At 43.8% G+C, this 23,545-nt stretch overlaps 3 protein-coding genes across 8 annotated transcripts; all 3 read right to left on the reverse strand.

Annotated features, from left to right (window-relative positions):
• Nucleotides 1–1,273: 1,273 nt before the first annotated feature.
• Nucleotides 1,274–11,709, reverse strand: LOC115206165 (arf-GAP domain and FG repeat-containing protein 1). 2 transcript variants are annotated; one of them, XM_029772818.1, is made up of 3 exons: nt 11,601–11,709; nt 11,342–11,510; nt 1,274–1,747 (listed from the first exon to the last, which is right to left on the reverse strand). In XM_029772818.1, exons 2-3 carry the CDS (start codon nt 11,506–11,508, stop codon nt 1,567–1,569), a joined length of 348 nt encoding a protein of 115 aa, XP_029628678.1. In that variant the 5' UTR covers nt 11,509–11,510; nt 11,601–11,709; the 3' UTR covers nt 1,274–1,566. The 2 variants fall into 2 exon arrangements, with proteins under 2 accessions (XP_029628678.1, XP_029628677.1); XM_029772817.1 differs by having other exon boundaries at nt 1,275–1,747; nt 11,342–11,709.
• A 2,054-nt stretch (nt 11,710–13,763) lies between these two features.
• Nucleotides 13,764–16,467, reverse strand: mrpl44 (mitochondrial ribosomal protein L44). The gene is made up of 4 exons (XM_029772819.1): nt 16,253–16,467; nt 14,739–15,207; nt 14,430–14,608; nt 13,764–14,238 (listed from the first exon to the last, which is right to left on the reverse strand). Exons 1-4 carry the CDS (start codon nt 16,426–16,428, stop codon nt 14,064–14,066), a joined length of 999 nt encoding a protein of 332 aa, XP_029628679.1. The 5' UTR covers nt 16,429–16,467; the 3' UTR covers nt 13,764–14,063.
• A 518-nt stretch (nt 16,468–16,985) lies between these two features.
• On the reverse strand, nt 16,986–22,368 carry LOC115206167 (mitochondrial fission factor homolog B). Of its 5 annotated transcripts, none has more exons than XM_029772820.1 (8): nt 22,200–22,366; nt 21,321–21,535; nt 20,957–21,129; nt 20,536–20,627; nt 19,624–19,788; nt 18,800–18,856; nt 17,978–18,068; nt 16,986–17,861 (listed from the first exon to the last, which is right to left on the reverse strand). In XM_029772820.1, the coding sequence occupies exons 2-8, from the start codon at nt 21,529–21,531 to the stop codon at nt 17,730–17,732; spliced, it is 921 nt and encodes a 306-aa protein (XP_029628680.1). In that variant the 5' UTR covers nt 21,532–21,535; nt 22,200–22,366; the 3' UTR covers nt 16,986–17,729. The 5 variants fall into 5 exon arrangements, with proteins under 5 accessions (XP_029628680.1, XP_029628681.1, XP_029628683.1 ...); XM_029772822.1 differs by having other exon boundaries at nt 17,746–17,861; nt 17,938–18,068; nt 22,200–22,368; XM_029772821.1 differs by lacking the exon at nt 18,800–18,856.
• Nucleotides 22,369–23,545: the final 1,177 nt, after the last annotated feature.

Below are 23,545 nucleotides of genomic sequence, written 5' to 3' on the forward strand. Positions count from 1 at the left end.
GAGAGAGAGACCGAGAGAGAGAGAGAGAGACCGAGAGAGAGACCGAGAGACCGAGAGAGAGAGACCGAGAGAGAGACCGAGAGAGAGACCGAGAGAGAGACCGAGAGACCGAGAGAGAGAGAGACCGAGAGAGAGAGAGAGCGAGAGAGAGAGAGAGAGCGACCGAGAGAGAGAGCGACCGAGAGAGAGAGAGAGCGACCGAGAGAGAGAGAGAGCGACCGAGAGAGAGAGAGCGACCGAGAGAGAGAGAGAGAGAGACCGAGAGAGACCGACCGAGACCGAGAGAGACCGACCGAGAGAGACCGACCGAGAGAGACCGACCGAGAGAGACCGAGAGAGACCGACCGAGAGACCGACCGAGAGACCGACCGAGAGACCGACCGAGAGACCGACCGAGAGACCGACCGAGAGACCGACCGAGAGACCGACCGAGAGACGGAGAGAGAGAGAGACCGAGAGAGAGAGAGACCGAGAAACTATTTATAAACAGAGGACAGACAGCAGCAGACAGTAAAGTCAAGGCTGAAGATAATGCATGTCCTCCAAGGCTTGTGTCGATGTTTCCAATAGGCCTAGAATATTCTTCTCACATAAAGCACCTGACATACATAGCCTGCAGAACAGCAACAAGGACAAGCACAGGCTCAATTCTGTACCACTACCACATCATCTAGCAGAAGTGCATTACTCCAATTCGGAATCCTTGGCAGATTAAAGTGTGTGTGTGTGTGTGTGTGTGTGTCAGGGCCAACTAAATAAATAACCACATGGAATGCATGAGTGAGCATCAGAGCACCATCTCCTGAAAGAGCTGCTCTGTGTCTGTTGTGCCGTGGCCACCCGGTCAGCACGCCACCACGCTATTCTCAGCAAACACACAAATCACACTTTACAGGATTGGGGCAATATCTCTGGAATGTCACCCAAAACCAAAAGGGGGAAAGGGTGAGGCCGGCCATATAGGATTCTGGAACATAACGTATGGAATTCCATGATCTGGGTTTAGAGTAAGTCTCAGGGCATTGAGGACAAGGAGTCAGCCAACCAGCCCTCCTTAGACTGATAGATTAAGAGCTCCCGAGTGGCGCAGCGGTCTAAGGCACTGCATCTCAGTGCAAGAGGCATCACTACAGTCCCTGGTTCAAATCCAGGCTGTATCACATCCGACCATGATTGGGAGTCCCATAGGGCGGCACACAATTGCCCCAGCATCGTCCAGGTTTCGCCGTCATTGAAAATAAGAACTGACTTGCCAAGTCAAATAAAGGTTAAATAAAAAAAATTCTAAAATAAATAAAAAGAGGTGGGGACATACGAAAGGTGGCCTAGCTTAGAGGACAATGGAAGTTGAAAAGAAACATAGGCTACTAGCCGGGTCCCAGATCTGTTTGTGTGCCTGGCCAAGAGAGCATAAACAGATGTGGGACCCAGGCTTGAAAACCACTTCTTTATCATTATAAACCGATGTGTTTCTGCATTCTAGTCTCCATCGGGGTGCTAAGAACTAGAAGAGCAGGACAACAAAAACTAGCATTTCATTTTGGCCTGTTTGCTTCCCTTTGGTTCCTAGTGAATATGACCCAGGCAGACATCAGCCATTTTGACAACAGTTCTGGGAGGTCTGTGGGGCCCGGTCACAATGTTTGGCCCTACCTCATTGCCGTGTTTCTGGAGGAACTCGATTTCCTGTTGCGTGAAGGTCGTCATGGAGATGGACTTCACTCTGTGGGGTGGGTTCAGCCCTCGCCTGAGGACAGGAGATGGGGAGAGAAGAGAAGAAAGAGGGGGGAAGATGGGAAAGGGGAGGAGAAATGAAAGAACAGGAAGAGGGGAGGGGGAAACAGCAGAGAGAGGGAAAGAGGGGAGAGAAAGTGGGAAGTGGGTTAATTCAATTGTAAAGCATCACAGATTAAGAGCCCTCCCATTAGATAGGATCATAAGATTCAGATCCCTGTACTGACAGCTCCTCAGACTGGCGAGATTAATTAGGAACGTGCTGAGTTCTGCTGGGCTTAATACTGCAGAATTTGGGACAAGAGACATCACTAAAGGGGGAGCGAGAGCAATTCTTCCCTTGTATAGCCTAACACAGGTACTGAAACCGGGTTGCCGTCACAACACACAAGACCGTGCTAGCTCACTGAGCTCAAACCTAAATGGTAGGCCTCGATCTAACACAAGTCTTTAAGTCTCATGCAAGGTTACTTTTCATGCAATGCTCGTTGAGCCACCTAGCTCCGTTACACTTGAAGGCAGTTAGTGTTAGCCTAGGTATGTATGTGTGTATGTATGTGTGTATGCATGTATGTATGTATGCATGTAAGCGAGTGTTTGATGAAAGTGTGTGAGCTTTTAGAGTATGCGCTCGAGTCTCCTTGTTATGTGTGAGTGAGCCCGAGCCATCAGGTGGGTCGGTTTCCTGCCTCCATTTCCTGTGCACGGCTCTGCTCCTGTGTGCGTGCCATTTCAAGAGAGGGGGAATATGTCAGAGGAACAGGTGAAACTGTACCCTGTGTCACTCAGTTCACCTGAGCCTCAGCACTTGTTAGTAAGATTTGTTAACATTTGCTCTAGACCACTGGTTTTCAACCTGTGGTCCGGGGTACTGCAGGTGGGCCGCAATTTTTTGTAATGTTTCATTCATATATATATATATATATTTTTAATAACAGTTAGGAGTATTAATGGTATAATACACCATTTTACATTACTTTCACAATGCAAATTGTTTATAATAATAGGCCTGTTTACATTCACTGCTAAAATGGACAAAATTTGACAGCCAAGATATATTATGTGAAAAGAAACCGGCGAATGGTGGTCATCACATACACTTTGCCTAAACGGTCTCCATGGAGACCTAAAAGCTATAGAGAACTGGGGAGGGAGAGAGCAACACTATAAGACTAGACTAGGGCTGTTGTTCAATTATTCACTGCTCTTGCCTTTAGCGCTCTGTTGAAATTAGGAATGAGTGCCACCCAAATGGTAGAGCAGCTCATTGTAGGACTATGGATCACCCATCCATCACCTTCCATCCATCACCTTCCATCTTCAGTTCTATACCACACTACTCAATCAACTGACTGACTGGAGCCGCATTCAGAGTGCCCTGGTCAAAAGTAGTGACACTAGACTGGGAATAGGGTGTCATTTGGTACACGGCCTGTGTATGGGGTTCAATTTCGCTACACTGCCGCAAGCATTTTGATACACATGGTTAGCAGATGTTAATGCGAGTGTATGTGACCAATAACATTTTATTTGAATTACTGACTAATTACAGGGGTAGTTGTATATTCAGATCTACTAATGGGCTTTGGGGTGTATCCACTTTCTGTCACAAATAGAATGACTGACACGTCAAGGTCTCACACTGAGATTACAGTCAACCTGTGTTACACACCAGACACCAAACGAAAGATAACGGACCAAAACGGGGAGGAACTAGCTTGAACTTGAGAAATGCTTGTTTTCCGCTGCAAAGCATTTTGCTACGGTGTGAAGTGCACTAATGACTGCGACCCAGACCAATACATGCATTCTATTCAGCCTGTCAGAAGCATCATTCCGACCGTGTTCATGCTGGCACAAGTACAGCACACCCGACAGCGCAGTTGTGGTTACAAGTGCAGGGAACATTTGACTTTTCAACCTTCTCTCTCTAGTTAAGACTGGCCAGTTAGCCAACCATGAGGGTGAAGTGAGTGTTTGACTCTCTGTGTGTGTGTGTGTGTGTGTGTGTGTGTGTGGGGGGGGGGGGGCATGTGAATGATTAGTTCACAGTCTCATGAGGAGGAAAGTAGGTCAGATACTGGGAGAGAGTTCCAAACCCCTCCAGCTCTGAAAAAGGATGGCATCAGACCGCAATTGAACAATTCGGACACTTTGTAATCCCTCTGTGAGTGCGTGTATGTGGTTACAGTGAAACCCAGTTGATTTGCATACCCAGTGGTATTGTCAAACTTTCACACTATTCTCTCACTCTCACACAGTATGTGTAGAGAGAGCGGAAATACCCAGCAGGGAAGCGCCTAACATACTGACTCCTCCAGGATGAGACAGACAGAGAGGGACAGAGAGCGCTGAACCCACATCCCAGCAGAGGCCATCTATGCAGCATCCTCACCAGCCAACGCCTTTGTAGTAATCAGACACACACACACTTCTTAGCCAAAGCCAATAGATGACCCTGTAGATGATAACATGGTGTCCGTCAGCACTGTTCAGCATTCATTCAATGCCTACAAGAACAACGGGCAGTCATCTTGATTCAGGTCACCATAAACTATGGTTGGGCTCTGGAGTTTTTACTAATCAAATGAACTAACCAGAAAAAAATTCAAATAGGTCTGAGGTTTTCCTGGTCAAGTCACATGGTCAGAAAAGAACTATGGTCGCTGAACTATGGTCAATGTGTCACTATAATAACGTCCTCCTGTAAGGAAACCTCTACAACAAACATTGTGTTCCTCCTGGAGAAAGCCTCTCCACCTTCATATGGAATGTGTTTACACAGTAGATTCCAACCCCACCCATTAAACAAGCCACAGGGTATAAAGTGCCCTGGCTCTGAACCCCTGACGAGTAGGCAAGCAGTTAGCTAACTGGCCTAGTTACCGACTCAAATGAGTTAGCCTAGCTAACTGGCCTAGTTACCGACTCAAATGAGTTAGCCTAGCTAACTGGCCTAGTTACCGACTCAAATGAGTTAGCCTAGCTAACTGGCCTAGTTACCGACTCAAATGAGTTAGCCTAGCTAACTGGCCTAGTTACCGACTCAAATGAGTTAGCCTAGCTAACTGGCCTAGTTACCGACTCAAATGAGTTAGCCTAGCTAACTGGCCTAGTTACCGACTCAAATGAGTTAGCCTAGCTAACTGGCCTAGTTACCGACTCAAATGAGTTAGCCTAGCTAACTGGCCTAGTTACCGACTCAAATGAGTTAGCCTAGCTAACTGGCCTAGTTACCGACTCAAATGAGTTAGCCTAGCTAACTGGCCTAGTTACCGACTCAAATGAGTTAGCCTAGCTAACTGGCCTAGTTACCGACTCAAATGAGTTAGCCTAGCTAACTGGCCTAGTTACCGACTCAAATGAGTTAGCCTAGCTAACTGGCCTAGTTACCGACTCAAATGAGTTAGCCTAGCTAACTGGCCTAGTTACCGACTCAAATGAGTTAGCCTAACTAACTGGCCTAGTTAACGACTCAAATCGATGACAAGAAGAAGAGACCAAAAACCAACTATTAATCTCAAACCAAATCAAAAGGCATTAGGATCAACAGAAGTAAAAGACTGCCACAATCAAGCAGCAGAGTCCTATGAATGAGCATTGAAATAGTGAGGGGGTCTTTATGGTAGGTTCCTGTAGAAGGGAAGGGTCAATAAAGAGCTCAAGAGGATGGGTGTGAAACTGGTCACATTTCCCTCACATTCCTCTTCAGGGTGTGGGAAGGACAGACATGCCAGCAGCACTAAGAGCTATCCTATCAAAAATACAAAACACACACATCCTTAAATTATAGGCCTAAACCAGGATCTTGTAACACTATGATTAGTCTATGTCGGTATAAGTCACCAAGCACAAATGGGTCTCAAAGAACACAATGGGGCAGTTTCTTAGCCTACTCCTTGACTAAAATGTTTGCGCAATGCAGAGTCCCCACAGAAAGTGTTTTCCAAGAAAAAGACTAATCTGGGTCAGGGAAATTGTCCTGCATACAGTAATTTGATGTCTCTCAGACAGTGCTAACCTCCTCTACCCTTTCTGGGAACCAAAGTGAGAGAGAAGTCAATTCGCAACTTCCTGCATTTTGTCCACTTCCTGTTTAACGACCCTGCATGCTGCTGATGTAGCGAAACAGGGCCAATGGGCCATGCTACCACTTCCCCACACTAGAATCACACCAGGCTTCCTGCATACATACAGTACCAAGAGGCAGACAGCAAAGCAGTCCTTTCCCCTGCGTCCCACACGTCTCTCTAGCTCAGCAACATGGCAGTCGCTCAGTCCTGCCAAGAAAGATTTGCACAAGACTCAGATCCACCGCATAAGTAAAATGGATAGCCTGATCAGCAGAAAGGAGGATAGGTCAGTGAGGTCATTGTTCTGCTGGGAAACCAAATATAATCCCGCCAGTACTAAAGAAGGACCACCTAGCTACTGTGTTATTACATTGGAACAAGGTATCGACCACTAGCTAGGCAACATATGAATAACCTATCTGATATGGCTAGCCTATAGGCCTACGTTTGGTAGGTAAGTCTAGGTAGCATACACTTTACAGTTTTGGCTACCATCTTCTTTTTCACATTACACAGTCAGAGACAGTGTGAACTAGAGGTCGACCGATTAATCGGAATGGCCGATTAATTAGGGCCGATTTCAAGTTTTCATAACAATCGGTATTTTTGGCCATCGATTTGCCTATTTTTTTTTTTACACCTTTATTTAACTAGGCAAGTCAGATCAAGAACACATTCTTATTTTCAATGACGGCCTAGGAACAGGGGTTAACTGCCTTGTTCAGGGGGGATTCGTTTTTTGCAACCTTCCGGTTACTAGTCCAACGTTCTAACCACCTACCTTACATTGCCCTCCACGAGGAGCCTGCATGGCAGGCTGACTACCTGTTACGCGAGGGCAGCAAGAAGCCAAGGTAAGTTGCTAGCTAGCATTAAACTTCTTATAAAAAACGATCAATCTTAACATAATCACTAGTTAACTACGCATGGTTGATGATATTACTAGTTTATCTACCGTGTCCCGCGTTGCATATAATCGATGCGGTGCCTGTTAATTTCTCATCGAATCACAGCCTACTTCGACAAACGGGTGATGATTTAACAAGCGCATTTGCGAAAAAAAAGCGCTGTCATTGCACCAATGTACCTAACCATAAACATCAATGTCTTTCTTTAAAATCAATACACAAGTATTTATTTTTTAAACCTACATATTAGTTAATATTGCCTGCTAACATGAATGTGTGTCACTTCTCTAGCGTTCCGTGCAAGCAGTCAGGGTATATACAGCAGTTTGGGCTGCCTGGCTCATTGCGGACCGTGTGAAGTCCATTTATTCCTAACAAAGGCCGTAATTAATTTGCCAGAATTGTACATAATTATGACATAACATTGAAGGTTGTGCAATGTAACAGGAATATTTAGACTTAGGGATGCCACCCGTTAGATAAAATACGGAACGGTTCCGTATTTCACTGAAATAATAAATGTTTCGTTTTCTAAATGATAGTTTCCGGATTCGACCATATTAATAACAGACAAATACGAGTCTTTGGTCATGTTAAAATTAAGTCTATGATTTGATATTTGATAGAGCAGTCTGACTGAGCGATGGTAGGCAGCAGCAGGCTCGTAAGCATTCATTCAAACAGCACCTTCGTGCGTTTTGCCAGCAGCTCTTCACAATTCTTCAAGCATTGTGCCGTTTATGACTTCAAGCCTATCAACTCCCAAGATTAGGCTGGGGTAACCGATGTGAAATGGCTAGCTAGTTAGCGGGTGCACGCTAATAGCGTTTGAAACGTCACTCGCTCTGAAACTTGGAGTAGTTGTTCCCCTTGCTCTACATGGGTAACGCTGCTTCGAGGGTGGCTGTTGTCGATGTGTTCCTGGTTCGAGCCCAGGTAGGAGCGAGGAGAGGGACGGAAGCTATACTGTTACACTGGCAATACTAAAGTGCCTATAAGAACATCCAATAGTCAAAGGTATATGAAATACAAATCGTATAGAGAGAAATAGTCCTATAATAACTACAACCTAAAACTTCCTACCTGGGAATATTGAAGACTCATGTTAAAAGGAACCACCAGCTTTCATATATTCTCATGTTCTGAGCAAGGAAATTAAACGTTAGCTTTTTACATGGCACATATTGCACTTTTACTTTCTTCTCCAACACTTTGTTTTTGCATTATTTAAACCAGATTGAACATGTTTCATTATTTATTTGAGGCTAAATTGATAGTGTTTATGTATTATATTAAGTTAAAATAAGTGTTCATTCAGTATTGTTGTAATTGTCATTAGTAAAAATAAAATCGGACGATTAATCGGCATCGGCTTTTTTGGGTCCTCCAAATAATCGGTATCGGCGTTGAAAAATCATAATCGGCCGACCTCTAGTGTGAACCTCTTCAGAGGAGCCTGTGTGTCTGAGCTTAGAAAATAATTCCATTATCCCACATCAAAGTTTAATACTACAGCACCACAGGGAAATTCACAGTGGAATCCCTGCAGAACCATAAAGAGATGAGAGAGAAGGGCCAAACTCTGTCCATCTGCAATGTTTCTCACACAGTGTTCTTACAGTTGAAGTGCACCCCTCCCTCCCCCCTTAACTGCCAGAACTAAGACATGATAAACACTGCCCACCCAGATAGTAGCACTTAGGCTAGACCTCATGATGCAAGAACACACCTAAAACTGATCCAGTGTGTGTCATAAGAGAAAAGGGTTGAGGTGCAAGAGAACAATTCTGACGGGGCAAACCCAACACGGAGACAGGGGCACCTTAAAACCAGACTGGGAAGCTGCTGAGTCAGTCTCAGTTCCCCTACCTCTTTACGGAGCTATGAAGGACTTAATAGAGAGTCAGGGAGGGACACACACACACACACTTCACCTTTTCTGCCATTATTAAGCTAACCATTATCCGCTAATGGACCATGACAGGTTGACCTCAGTGAGGCATTGAGGGTAGGAAAGCTAAGCCCGGCGACTGGCGTCTCACTGGGCAGCATTGACGAAGTAATCAGGACATTACAATGAACAACTTATTGAATTAACAGGCAATGTGGTTGTGTTTCTTTCTAAACAAGGTTACACAAGTGTGTCCACAAAGGGCTCGGCAAACAGTGGTGGCCTGGGAGGGAGGGGGAGGAATGGCTACAGCAAACCTCATAGACAAACTGATAATGGAGAAAAATCGCTGAATGTACTGACTAGCACAACATGGGTGGTTTCAGGCCTAACTGTAAGAAAGAGTGAAAACTGAAATCCCCCAAAGACTTGAGAGGAAAGATGTTCTACAAGTGATAATGAAAAGATGAGCATAACCACATCATATAGATCTACTGAAGAATATTATAGGCTAGCAAACCAAGGAGGGCTGGGGTCATTTTCATCTCATTTGCATGTCGGCAGGAAATCCTTCAATGGCAAAAACAAGCTTGCTGCTGTTGAAGACACCTGATGTTCTTCAAACTAGCTGCACACCAACAAATTATTAAAGGGAAAGGGGATACCTAGTCAGTTGTACAACTGAATGCATTCAACTGAAATGTGTATTCTGCATTTAACCCAACCCCTTTGAATCAGAGAGGTGCGGGGGGCTGCCATAATCGACATGCATGTCTTCAGCGCCCGGGAACTGCCTTGCTCAGGGGTAGAAAGACAGATTTTTACCTTGTCACCAATGACGTTCTCTGTTTGAGATATGTAACAGGTCATTCTTTACCATGCATGCAATCACCAGGCATTGCCAGATTCTGAACAAACAAGGTCAGGTTGACATGAAATAGCTGAGAGGCACATAAAAATCTAGAAAATTCTCTTGTTTTTTTCTCTGCCTGTGTGGTGTTATTTTTCCCCCAGATCTTTTAAAATACATTTCCTCAACAATATTTGACATTTAATTGAGATTGCATTATTTTGTTGCGAGTAGGGATGAGAAAAAACACATCTTCAGTCTCACCAATCCTCAAATCCCAAACTATACAGATGCTTGGTTACACAACAGTACAAGCCAGAGGTACAGCATCAACCTTTCATCACAGAAATACTAATGTTAAATAGTTAAATGCCATTTTGCAATTGAGTTGCCCCCATGACCTGCATAGCTTGGTAGATGACACTTGTTTTAATATGGTCAACTTTGCCTGGCTTGATAGCTAGCTGGGTGGTCAACAAAAAAAAAAAGCTATGTGGTGGACAAAAAAAAAAAAAAAAGAACTAGCTAGCCACCTGAGGAGAAAAGTAAGCTGGCTCATGTGCAGGCTGCTCTCAGACTAGACGTAACATAGTAAACCAAAATATGGGACACTGAAATTAGTATGATATGTTACCTTTGTTATGGTTACATAAGATAGAAGGTTACTTAAAGGAAATCTCCAGCAAAAAAACGATATTTTGGTATTTGTTTCACTAGTCCATTGTTGATAGTCACCAAACATGTTTTGCATGTCAGCAATCAAGTTTTCAAGATACAAACCTTTCAAAATACAGAAATACAGACGGTATGGTACATTTAGCCCCATATGATGCAAAACGCCTCAACCAGCTGTATTTCTGTGTGGGACTATATAAACAATGGACTAATGAAACAAATACCAAAGGATGGTTTTCGGGTGGAATTTTTATTTAAGTAGACTCAGAGATATGACTTAGATGCAGGAAGTAAAAAGCATAGTGGATCAGTTTCCGCTACAAGGGGTTGCAGGTAGCCTAGTGGTTAGAGCGTTGGGGCCAGTAACTGAAAGGTTGCTAGATCAAATCCCCGAGCTGACAAGGTAAAAATCTGTCATTCTGCCCCTGAACAAGGCAGTTCCTAAGCTGTCAATGTAAATAAGAATGTGTTCTTAACTGACTTGCCAAGTTAAATAAAGGTTAAATAAAATATAAATAAATAAACAACTAAGAACATTGTTTTGGTTCCCTGGCTACCTACATTTCTTTGTGTGCGTCTACATTTTTCAACTTAGGAGCACATGTGTTCCTTGTAAAAAAAGGTCAGTGTAGAGCCCTGAATACGAAATGTAACATTTACTAATTAGGTCTCCCGGATTTTCGTTCACTATGTTACATCTACTCCTGAGTCCAGGTTGCAGTGTGAAAACTACTGCAGCATGTGACACTTTTTAATGATACTCATCTTGTCCACCCATCTCAGTCTGGCTTCTCGCCTAGATACCTTCATATCTAGCGGTTTATATTTAGTTAGCTACAGTAGCTAACTAAACTGGTTAACGCGTTAATTGATTTGATCCAGCTAACGTTAGCTTCTGTAGCTAACTACTGTACTGGTAAATTGCCGTTACAGTATGTGGCTAGTATTTAGCGAACTATCATATTCTTGTACTAGATAAAGTCAGATTAACGAAATATATCTAACGTTATTTAGCTAGCTATAGCTAGCACAGCAGACACCCAACCCACAAGACAATTTCAGCTCGAAGTGGAAAGAGACGGGGAGGAATGGATTATAGCTAACTACCTAGCTAACGGTTAGCTAGTAAGTAACTAGGTAGTTAGCATCCTGAATGCGGCCTGTCAACGCGGAATTAAAAGGTCACTCATCCAATCACATTTATACTTACAGTATGCCAGAGCAGGAGGTGCAGACGAAAGACCCCACCGTCATGTTGGCATAGGTTGGGCCGCGCTGATCGCAGTCAAAGCACTTTCTGTTGGGAGGCAAACTCGTCATTTCTCTCAGCATCTTCAGGTGTTTCTCCTCCTGCTTTCTTTTCGCACTCGCCGCCATGACTGTGACAAATAGGGGAAGAAAACAAAACCAGGGAAGGATGGGGAATTGCAGGTAACGGGAAAAGCTTTTGCTGCTAAACGGGTACCTACTCTGAAAGGAAGAGTGGCTACTGTCGGCTGAACAGGAGTCGAGGCGTTGTAGTCAAGAGAGGAGTCACGCACTGCACGCTCCTGATTTCCATGGGTTTACCAGCGCCACCCAACGGATTGACGCTTATCATTTCATGTGGCCTAATTCCTGGCACTTTCCTTTTCATGATACCAAGAGGAAACACCCCTCTCATCTCAAACGCATCTAGATGTAAATCTATTATTAGTCTATCACTAATTGGAACAAGAATTAGAGGAATATAATAGTTTGAATAGAACAGCGTTCCCAACTGGCGGCCCTCGTGCCGAATTTAGCACGGGGGTGGTTTTATTTTGCTCCGTAAGTCTTCTGAGCAAAAAATAGTAGTACATATATTTTTTTCATTTACATTGTTGAACATGAAAGACTGTAAAAACAGGAAATCAGCTCCAAGTGATTTTAATTTAGGAAATCTGTTCCCAAGTATTCCCACGCATAATAGAGAGACACGTGATCATATACATACGTAAGCAAGGATTGAAGTGATTGTTTTAGTCAAACATATCTCTTTGGGCGTCTTGCGGTCAATTTGCAGTCTTCAAATTATTTGTAATTATGTTCCAGCCCCTGGACCATCCGCTCAACAAAATAATCGGCGGCTGAATCTAGTTGATTATCCCTGGAATAGAAGATGTCAGATATGTGTAGAAGATTTGTAGATGTCAGAGATGTCCTACTGTACCTTAGGCGATGATGTGTTATAGATTTCAATTATCATAAATTGCTTATTTATTAGTGATGGAACACAATTTGAGAATGCTATTCTCACTGGTTTTCTTATTGTTCAGAAAAAAACAGCGCATAATGTTGGGGTACATACAGTGTGATGGGCTACTGCATTGACAGTAAATGAAAAGGCTGTTGTGTTTGCATGCCCCATGTGAGTGGCTGTGCTTCACATTCATGGCTCCTACTGTGTAAAAACAAGTGCTGTTTCCTGGAACTCTAAGGGTGACTCGGTCCCACTGAGTAGCCTACATCTGAGAGAAGATCTGTTTTGACAACTTACCTTGGAGGACACTGGCTTAACATAGGTCAAGAGTACTGGGCCTGTACTCATAAAGCATCTCACAATAGGAGTGCTGATCTAGGATCAGGTTGCCCCTCTTATTCATTATGATTCAAAAGGCAAAACCTATCCTAGATTAGCACTCCTACATTGAGATGCTTTTTGAATACGGGTCAAAAAACATCAGTCTATCAATACAAATGTATCAGCGCAGAAAAATAAGTGCAGAATGCAATGTCAATTTTAAGACAAAATACAAATGGACATGAATGAGAAGGAGGATGCAACCCTTTCTACCCTACTCTGTGATCCTAGTGATTAATATAGTAAGATGTAGGCCTATTAGGGCTGGCCTACACTTTCTGCCTGCAGACATTCTCCCCCTAAAGGCAAAATGACAGCTTCAATAAAGAATTGATGAGAAAGAATGCAGCTAGGCAAACGGGTTCTGCTGCCAATGCTGAGGGACCAGGGAGGGAGGATAACACAGTTGGCATGAAGTGGACCAGATGGAGAGTGAAACAAGTGCATATTTCAGATATATCACCCAGATATAACATCACTGTTCAGCCATGCTAAGTTTTGCCTGCAATCACTACAGATAAAATACTTAATTTGAAACAAAGATGAATTACAGAATCCAAATACTCTCTGTAAAAGTAATTTGATGTAAAAGACAAATTACCCAGTTCAGGTCTATAGCAATTATCCAGTTGTTCCCATACTGTGCAAATAAATGCACAAAAGTGCTAAAACGGGTGTCTATACTGGCGTCACTTTTTAAAGTAAAATACAGCTTTAATAAACCAGGCCAGACACTCAAGCCGAGTTCTCACCCCAAGTTCTGCCGATTCGTTGCCGTGGCATTTGCAGAGGATAAAGGAAGGAGCCACATCTCCCACTATGGATGTCAGAGACATTGTCCTGGCAACCAATCACAGCAGGTGATCCTGACTAGCCAAAAATGACCTGCCAACTTAGTGTCCTGGATTCTGCTCTTGTGAAATCAATCCAGACACTTTACACATTGCTAAAGCATGTTTTTTTTGGGAGCAGACTAATGTCATACATCAATAAATAACACCCAATAATAAGCAGACAAGGAGAAACCAAAGATGGTATGATAAACTTTCTTTGAAGAGACGTGCTCAGGGATACAGATTTGTTATGGACATGAAACATTTTGCTTTTAGATCAATAATATATTACACAAAAAAAACACAATATTTTGCCCAAGGACAGTCCTCTAATTGCAAGGCTGAGGAGACCACATAGTTTGGAGGGTATTCCTATGTCTGCAGGTATGAGTCTGTCAGAGGTTGGTCCTGATAGGCTAAGGGAACCGCTTGACTTTGGTGTGTCAAGAGCTGTCATCAACTGATGGAAGACATTGTAGTGCTTGGGGTGACGTCCTTTAGCTGCTGCTGATGGATTGGAGGCCAGGAGCCCGAGGCTGCGTCGCTGCAGAAAAGTCACAGGGTCTCCGGTTCTCAGTGTAGCCAAAGAGTTTCCTCAGGGCCACGCGTGCCGCCTCCTCCTCCGCAGCCAGAACGGTCTCCCCTGGAGCCTCGGAAAGGAGCTTCTTATCACTGAGGACACATACACACTCACTCAGTAACATGATCAACAAACATAACTACCGGCAGAACACTAACACATACAAAGAGTTTGTCCTGACCAGAGAAAAACACTAGGTCCTGGGACACAGCGTATTCCTGGTCAGGAAAATCTCCTGGCTTTATCAGGAGGCGTACTGCTGGGAGTGACCAGTGAGGCATACCTGTACAGCCCTACGAAGTAGAGTGGGAGCACAGTGCCCGCGCCGGCCGACCTGGTGAGGCGAGGCTCTGGGAGGGCCATGTTCCTCTTGGACAGCTCCTCCACCAGCAGCCCCATTGGGTTTACCACCGACCACATCTCAAACAGGTCTTTCCCTACCAGCTGAGTGAGCAGGAAATCCTGGAAGGAGAGAAGAGGGCATGGGAGGTGTGATCATCTTCAGCTACACAAACAAACTAATGTAAATTTGAGATGATTAATCATGACTGTTGAGATGGGTGTGTGTTGAAATTTGTAAGAATCTTCTTACCCGAAGGAAAAGTCCTGCTCTCTCAGCTCCACTGCTCTCCTGGAGTGCTCCGATCACAGCGAGGAATGTACTGTGCAATACCTCGTCAGGGACCGGGAATTGAGCGCTCATAGTTAGGTCCTCGATGGCGAGGTTCCGCGCCACATGGCACACGACTGGATGACTGGTCAGGTGCGCGACAATGGCGACCACTCCCATGCTGGGCAGGCTAGGGAAGCTGGCCCTGCACCAGTCAGACAAGAAGCTCTTGGTGAACTCCAAGCCCTGTGTGTGCAGCTGAATGTTGTCCCCCAGGACCAGAGCGGCCATTTCAGAGTCCACGCCGAGTGCCTGCCTCCTCTCTTGCTCTGACTGAATGTAACAGGGGTTCACGAAGGCTGTCTTCAGGAGCTCCGGGGAGAAACTTTCTTTAAGGCGGCTGCTGAATGCCTGGACTTCTGCATGGTAGTCCCAGTTAGGTTTTTGAGCACTAGGAGACAGAACATAGGGAAATTCATAACGAAGATCACGGTGCATGCAATCAGTATGTAGCTAAGATACTGACAGGTGTATAAAATTGAGCACACAGCCATACAATCTCCATAGACAAACACTGGTAGTAAAATGGCTCAGAGACTTTCAACGTGGCACCGTCATAGTATGCCACTTTTCAAACAAGTCAGTTTGTCAAAATTTCTGCCCTGCTAGAGCTGCCTCGGTCAAATGTAAGTGCTGTTATTGTGAAGTGGCAATGACTAGGAGCAACGGCTCAGCCGCAAAGTGGTAGGCCACACAAGCTCACAGAACGGGACCGGTGAGTGCTGAAGCGCGTAAAAATCATCTGTCCTCGGTTGCAACACTCACTACTGAGTTCCAAACTGCATCTGGAAGCAACTTCAGCACAAGAACTGTTCGTCGAGAGCTTCATGAAATGGGTTTCCATGGCCGAGCAGCAGCACACAAGCCTAAGTTCACCATGCACAATGCAAAGCGTTGGTTGGAGTGGTGTAAAGTTCGCTGCCATTGGACTCTGGAGCAGTGGAAACGTGTTCTCTGGAGTGATGAATCACGCTGCACTTTTTTAAATTAATTTTTTAACCTTTATTTAACTAGGCAAGTCATATTAATGGCCATGATTTTGGAATAACATGTTCGACGAGCAGGTGTCCATATACTTTTGTTCATGTAGTGTTGTCTGTTCGATATTGGCTAGCCAGCTAATTTCAGTATTTATTGTCAATTGCTCCAGATTCTATAGCCCGATCGATTGTCAAATTGATCCTATTAAGATAATTTTCATTTAACCATTATTTAACTAGCCAAGTCAGTTAAGAACTCAATAACAAATTATTATTTACAATAACGGCCTACCAAAAGGCCTCCTGCGGGGACGTATTGTATTGCATTAGATAACGAACAGGTGCACTGAATTTTACACAAAATGGTTGAATTATCAAGCTAACCATGAACACCAATGGCCTTGACCCCTATGATACCAAGATAACCTTACCTTACTAAGCTAGCATTTTACATACCGTGGTTTAGGTGGTGGAGGCCCTTCTATCTTCAACTTTCTTTCCATCAAAAGAGTATATGCTTTCATCCATCGCTTCTTCTCTCGGGTCTGTGTAAGGAGTACATTTCTACAAACATGTTGATAGTGAATTCCAAATGTTAGCACACCACGATTTACAATGTATCCAGACGCCATGACAGTTTTCTGATGGTGTGTAACTATGAAAACCTTCCGGAAAGCAACCATAAAGCGCCAAATTCGTTCCAGATTAAAAACGATGAGAAGATGGTTCCAATTTCCAAACATAGACGTGGTTGCATTTTACGTTGTAATAACATAGTAATAACAATATACTTAAGTGTTAGGCAGGGAGTAACGACCTACATTTAGTTCAACTAGTAATTAATTACATTTAGCAGTAGCTTGGCGTTTAATAGGCTAAATCACTGTGTTTAATAGGCTAATTTACACATTCCGTTTACATCTGATCACAGGGGTGATCTGTTCATGCAATTTTTAGTCTATGACATTTCAGATTTAAATGTGATAATCGTTCATGAAGTAGTTTGGACGTAGGGAACTACTTTTTCTAAGTCACTTTAGTTAAGCTATATTTTTCTTAAGGGTAACTTTAGTGTAGTTTAACTTCTTTCAGTGTGAAGTAATTGGTCAACTATATTTTCAGAATAGCTTCCCCAACACTGCTAATTAATACCGGTAACAACTAATATAACTAAACTCAAACATCCAAATGAGCTATTTTATCATTTATTCCAATAAAATGACATGACTCAGCATAATATGCTGAAAACTACAACCAATTTGATAACATTGTGCTCCAGCCAGAAAGTTCTTGGTAAAAAAAAAAAGGTAGTAACTGAAGATAAAATGAGGAGAAAAAGCATATCATGCCTATGGCTTGGTGGATATGGGCCATACATAATGAATAAAATGGTATAATAGCAACAGTGTGACTATATTTCCTTGCAGTACTATACATCAATTAAAACCATGAGTAAATTTTACATTATGTACTATCTTACAATATAACAGCAGTACTTCACTATATATATATATATATATATATATATATATATATTTATTTAAATCTTTTCACATCATTCCAATTCCCAATAAATATTTAACCCATTTCGATGCGTCTCCACCGTGGCTTATGTTTTCCTTTCTTTAGACCTCTTATCTGTTGGAAATACCTCAGGAGCAATGATAACAACTGAGTAACATGAAGAAATATTTACAGCCGAGTCATTCTTTGATTCTTAAGCAAAAAAAAATGATATAGCATTGTAAAAAATAATTACAAGTACATGTATACAATAAAATTAAATGAAAACAAACATCCCATTGCCCAAGAGCAAGGCTGTCCAGCACTGTGGCTAAATGCAGAGAGTACATTTTTCTAACATTTGACACATAGAAGGGGAGGGGAGAGGCTTTGTTCTCCACTCTCTGGCAGTGGTTCTGAGGAAAGGATTCTAGCGGCGCAACCAAACCCAGCTGTTGATAAGCCAGAAGGCTACGGTGACTGAGTACATGATCATTTCACGTTTGGTCCTCTCCTTGTTCTCCTCTTCTATAAGCTGGAGCCTCCGGTTCAGCTTGATGATCTACAGGCACACCAATGAAAATCACATCAACACCACCAACCAATATAGCCAAAACAAAAACAGCTAAATGATATACCTTCCGTAGAAGTACAGTCAAGACGTATTTAGGAGCAGACCTGACGTCGAAGTGTTGCTGCATCTACGACAGCCATGTCATCAAGAGCCATGGAAACATCCAGAGTAGTGTCTAGAGTGGCCAGGTTAAGCCTTGGGTGAAGAGAAATAGACCAAACACATCCTGGTTAACCATTTCTATCATGGATCAGGCAAGATGATATTTCTGATCGTTGATCATAATATGACATTGAAGTTCTCAGCTTAATGATCAATGATTGAACTGTTGTCAATGTATTTCTATTATAAATAAATTCACAATACATTGACAATATTACTCATTGCCCAACTATCTTTTCAACTAATATTGGAAACTTGATACATTGACAGCAGCGACACTCATCCTCTGACAATAACTATAGCCTATATCAGGGGTATGCAACTCTTACCCTACGAGGTCCGGAGCCTGCTGGTTCTGTTCTACCTGATCATTATTTGTACACACCTGATGTTCCAGGTCGAAATCAGATCCTGATTAGAGGGCACAATGAAAAGAATGGCGTGGAACTGGCTTGCTGAAGAGGTAGCCTAGTGGTTAGAGCGTTGGGCCAGTAACCGAAAGGTTGCTAGATCGAATCCCCGAGCTAACAAGGTAAAAATCTGTCGTTCTGCCTCTGAACAAGGCAGTTAACCCACTGTTCCTAGGCCGTCATTGTAAATAAGAATTTGTTCTTAACTGACTTGCCTAGTTAAATAAAGGTTGAAAATAATACATAAAAAAAGGGTCCAGAGTTGAGTATGAGGGGCCTATATTATGAAAGGAAAGAGAGAGGAGGAAAAAGGAAGAAAGAGAGGAGTGAAGTCTATGTGCCAGGTGGAGTTACCTGGATTCATGCAGGGGGTTAGAGGTCGAGGCAGACCCCCCTCGCAGCGACGGCTTGCTGAAGAGGGCAGAAACAGGGAAGGGAGAGAGGAAGCAATAGAAAGAGATGGAGCAGCACACCAAAGTACAGTCTCCCACTTACAATCCCAAAGTCTCTCACATTCACTCTTGAACTTCATAGTTCCAATGTCTCATGACTTCGATCATGCAGTGTAAAACAGATCTCCGTAAGACTGCCAATATATTAACCTCCAATACACTAACTTCTCCTCGGAGTAGACTTCACTATATAGGTTGGCTGTTGACAATGCTTGATAATGGCCTTACAACACATGGATAGAGCAAGAATAGGACTCATTTAAAACTCGGACTGTTTTCAATGAAAATATGACTGAGTTCTACACACTACTCTCCTATCAACCAATTCAGTCAAGCACTGAGTGAGGCCACAGCTTGATAACAGCACATCAAGCAAAGTCAATCTTGATTTGCAATGATAAATATACATCATGACATATTAATAGTGTTACTGAATGTTAGAAATTACCAGGTGTTTCCTACCCATTGCCCCAAAATAAATTATCAAAATATGGTCAAGACAAATCATTTTGTATCCAAATTCAATTATGACACATTTTTTAAATTGACCAAACAGCCGAGATTTGATGACCCTGTCCACACGAAAGAGAAAACAGCAGGGACTTCATTGCCTCAGAGAGAATTAATACAATTGTACTGTATTGAATTGCGGGGTTAATCTCTGCACGGTGAGCAGAGAGGGCGAGGTCAGCCTAGAGATGACCTTAAGAGGGGTCATGGGATCACCTGCGGTGGTTCTCGTCCAGAACCTCCAAGACCTGCTGGTAGGCCCGGCGCGTAGTGGACTGGATGAAAGAGAGAACGCCGCTAGCGCTGTACAGGTTCTGTTCGTCCTCAGCCATGGCGAGAGGGGGGAAGGCGCGGAGAGGGGCTGGGGGGAACGGGGTCACACTGCCCCCACCAACATGAGTGGCCAAGCCAGAGAAAACAGAGCAGAAAGACAGAGAGAGTGTGAATAAGAGGGAGGGGAGAACTTTACCCACTGAGCAGAGATAACAGCCACCAAAGAGTGACAGAGATGGTACTGATGGGGTGATGCCAAACAGATCATACTAGTGCACCACTGAACTATACCTAACCCTCTACCAGGAAGGGAGATGCGGACACAAAAGCATGGAAAGGTCCTAATTAAAGATCCCAATGAATCATCCCCCACAAAGATGCCCTGAACAAATGAGGATCCCCAAGGACTTTATATAGTGAAATAAGCTTTGAACAGATTAAATGGCTCTACGCCAAGTTTACTGTAAGGTGCCTCTCCCTGGTACAGTATAAAATATTAATATGTTAATAGTGAAGAGAATTAAGAGCAAGTTTTAGTACCATGCTCAGGACAGGAGGAAACTACACTACCTTCACAATGACAGCATTGCAACAGCACAGGGTGCAGACCCAAAGACAACTACCAACCAAACAGGCTACAGAGTGAGCAACAACACCGTTGAGATACAGACACCCAACTACAGCCAAGTCTTTATCACAACAAGCAGAGAGTGAGAGATGGACAAACAGGCCGGCAGACGGGGAAAAACACTGGACAGATGGGAGGAAAAGGACAGGCTTGCAGAAGAGTGTGTGTGTGTGGTGGATTGTGCATGTCACTACTGGGGTGTGGTCCTCAGTTGATAGGCTACTTACGTTGAATCGTTTCTGGCAATCTGGCCATTGTGGCGGACAGTGGTGTTCTCGCTGGCTGAACGTTCCCGCCGCAACCGCCCTTGCGAACGCACCTATGAGAAGGGGAGAACAGTTAAATACTGATTCCTCTTCCTGTAAAATAATGACTTTGCCTTCACATTCAAATAAACTCCATATTCAGTGTAGAGGAGGTGTTTCTGTGAACTAAGATCACAAGACAAATGGCCTTGCCAGAGATCTGAACATTTGTGTAAGGTCGAATAACTAATGTCTAGGCTTTAGCTCAAAGGGCTAGCACAGTCTTGAGTTGCTTGGGTGACCAGGGTTTGATACCGCTTGTTCGCACATGCCTGCCCTGGTCCATCACATCAACCCATCAGTACTTTCTCTGTCCATCTCTAGACTCTCCAGCCTCCACTACCTCCTCACTGGGCTGGGCTGGGGCTGCACTGCGCTCCATTTCCATGAAGTCCAGTGGCCGCTCGTTGAGGGTGAGGACACGAGGAGGAGTCTTCAGGGACAGGCTCTCTAGCGGGGTGGACTGGATCAAGTCCAGGTCTCTGGGCCTGGGGAACTGAGAGTCCTCACCGTCTCCTGAGAAGAGCAGTCAGGAGGGGTGTCACATAAGGGCCAATACAGGGTTATGTTTAGTAAGACTTGAAACCTAAAACAGTTTGCAATGGAAAATGAAACTCGTGTCTGGGAGAACATCGATTTTGAGCCTAATGAACATGGCCCACGAGTATCAACACTACAGAGACCCTGTGGAGGACCAACGTGGCTACCTGACATTACGATCCTCTCTGGGACCTGCATCATGATGTTGTGCAGGTCATGTGAGCCTGCCTCGGGGTTGTCATGACCGTAGGGGCCAATTTTGAGCATCTCTGGAATCCTCATGCGCTGGCTGATGCCCTCTGTGTACTCCAGCTCGTAGTGGATGCGGTTCATCTCCGCCATCTCTGCAGTGGGAGAGGGGAATGCTGCTCCGGTCATTTGGCTGGAAAATATACAAAAAGCATCATTCACTTTCAATATCTGCAAACCCAACTAACTGGTTACACAACATAGTTTGGGATTCCCCTTCACAACAATAATACAATGACAAGCAAGTTTTACTTTATGTATTAATAGAAGAGGTGCTACATTTTTTTTTTATCCATGTAGCCACATATAGGCTTATTTTTAACTAATTATACCCCAGGAAACCTTGATGGTGATGGTCTTCGTCTTAAAATATAACGAATGTTCGCGATGCTATCATGTGATAAGGATAAAAGGATCATCTAAATCAATGGCCTGAATGTATCTCCACTCTCCAAATGAGGTCCACTTACTAATTGCTAGTATTTTCACCAATGAAACCAAAACAGACATTGGATGGCTGAAATATCAGCAAAAATAGCTGTCTTGGTATCAAGCTGGCTAGCTAGCTAAGTTAGCTATCTAGATATGTTGGTGCGCTTAGTGTCTGTAATGTTTACCCATACAAAGCCCCGTAAATGCAATTCCAAATAGTATTTAGCGAGTAGCAAGCTAACTACTGACTGCGGCCTGACCAGATACTTTGAAATGTCGGTATGGCAGACAGTAATCTAGCACGCTAGCTAGCTTTTTGAAACGCAATTTCTAGATGGTAGTGGTAGCTACCTAGCTGGCCTTACCCTTCGGTTTATTCTTCTCCCATCAATTAAATATACGTGCAAAAATAAATATGGTCCAGCTGAAGATTACATTACAAATGATGTAGCATCCTTATATGTTGATTCCAGGAAGCTGAACGGGACAACAACATACACTGCAGCCCTGAACAAATGTAATGGATGGGGACAAACAGGAAGTTGTTTTACGTCACATGAAAATGATTGTTCTTGGTACTGTAAAATACCTGTTATAATATCTGTTGTAATGAGTGTTCTGCAGTGTTGTAAAAAGTACCCAATTGTCATATTTGAGTAAAAGTAAAGATACACTACATGGCCAAAAGTATGTGGACACATGCTCATCGAACATATCATTTCAAAATAATGGGCATTAATATGGAGTTGGTCCCCCCTTTGCTGTAATAACAGCCTCCACTCTTCTGGGAAGGCTTTCCACTAGATGTTGGACTATTGCTGCAGGTGCTTGCTTCCATTCAGCCACAAGAGCATTAGTGAGGTTGGGCATTGATGTTGGGCTATTAGGCCTGGCTTGCAGTCGGCGTTCCCATTCATCCCAAAGGTGTTCCATGGAGTTGAGGTCAGGTCTCTGTGCAAGCCAGTCAATTTCTTCCACACCGATCTGTATGGACCTCGCTTTGTGCATGGGGCATTGTCATGCTGAAACAGGAAAGGACTTTCCCCAAACTGTTGTCCCAAAGCTGGAAGCCCAGAATCGTCTACAATGTCATTTTATGCTGTAGCATTAAGATTTCCCTTCTTTGGAACTAATGGGCCTAGCCCGAACCATGAAAAACAGCCCCAAACCATTATTCCTCCTCCACCTAACTTTACAGTTGGCACCATGCATTGGGGCAGGTAGCGTTCTCCTGGCATCTGCCAAATCCAGATCGTCCGTTGGTCTGCCAGATGGTGAAGCGTGATTCATCACTCAGAGAACCTGTTTCCACTGTTTCAGAGTCCAATGGCAACGAGCTTTACACTACTCCAGCAGACGCTTGGTATTGAGCATTGTGATCGTAGGCTTGTGTGCAGCTGCTCAGCCATGGAAACCCATTTCATGAAGCTCCCGACGAACAGTTCTTGTGCTGACGTTGCTTCCAGAGGAAAGACGATTTGTATGCGGTTTGCGCTTCAGCACTCGTGGTCCCGTTCTGTGAGCTTATGTGGCCTACCATTTTGCAGACTGAGCTGTTGTTGCTCCTAGACGTTTCCACTTCACAATAACAGCACTTACAATTGAAAGTCACTGAGCTCTTCAGTACAGGCCAGTCTACTGCTAATGTTTGTCTATGGGGATTGCATGGCTGTTCGATTTTATGCACCTGTCAGCAACAGGTGTGGCTGAA

This window comes from Salmo trutta, chromosome 13 (assembly GCF_901001165.1).
Source record: "Salmo trutta chromosome 13, fSalTru1.1, whole genome shotgun sequence".
Taxonomy (NCBI): Eukaryota; Metazoa; Chordata; class Actinopteri; order Salmoniformes; family Salmonidae; genus Salmo; species Salmo trutta.

Excerpts from the sequence above, each read along its gene's own strand:
- LOC115206165 (XM_029772818.1), bottom strand. The coding sequence starts at position 11,508 with ATGGCGGCGAGTGCGAAAAGAAAGCAGGAGGAGAAACACCTGAAGATG. Across the intron at positions 1,748-11,341 it reads ACCTCCTGCTCTGGCATACT|GCGAGGGCTGAACCCACCCC; the intron begins GTAAGTATAAAT and ends TCCTGTCCTCAG.
- mrpl44 (XM_029772819.1), bottom strand. The coding sequence starts at position 16,428 with ATGGCGTCTGGATACATTGTAAATCGTGGTGTGCTAACATTTGGAATT. Across the intron at positions 15,208-16,252 it reads CCTCCACCACCTAAACCACG|TGCTCAAAAACCTAACTGGG; the intron begins GTATGTAAAATG and ends TCTGTCTCCTAG. Across the intron at positions 14,609-14,738 it reads GAGCAGGACTTTTCCTTCGG|GATTTCCTGCTCACTCAGCT; the intron begins GTAAGAAGATTC and ends CTCTCCTTCCAG.
- LOC115206167 (XM_029772820.1), bottom strand. The coding sequence starts at position 21,531 with ATGACCGGAGCAGCATTCCCCTCTCCCACTGCAGAGATGGCGGAGATG. Across the intron at positions 18,857-19,623 it reads CTGGACGAGAACCACCGCAG|CAAGCCGTCGCTGCGAGGGG; the intron begins GTGATCCCATGA and ends TGCCCTCTTCAG. Across the intron at positions 17,862-17,977 it reads CAGCAACACTTCGACGTCAG|ATCATCAAGCTGAACCGGAG; the intron begins GTCTGCTCCTAA and ends GTGTGCCTGTAG.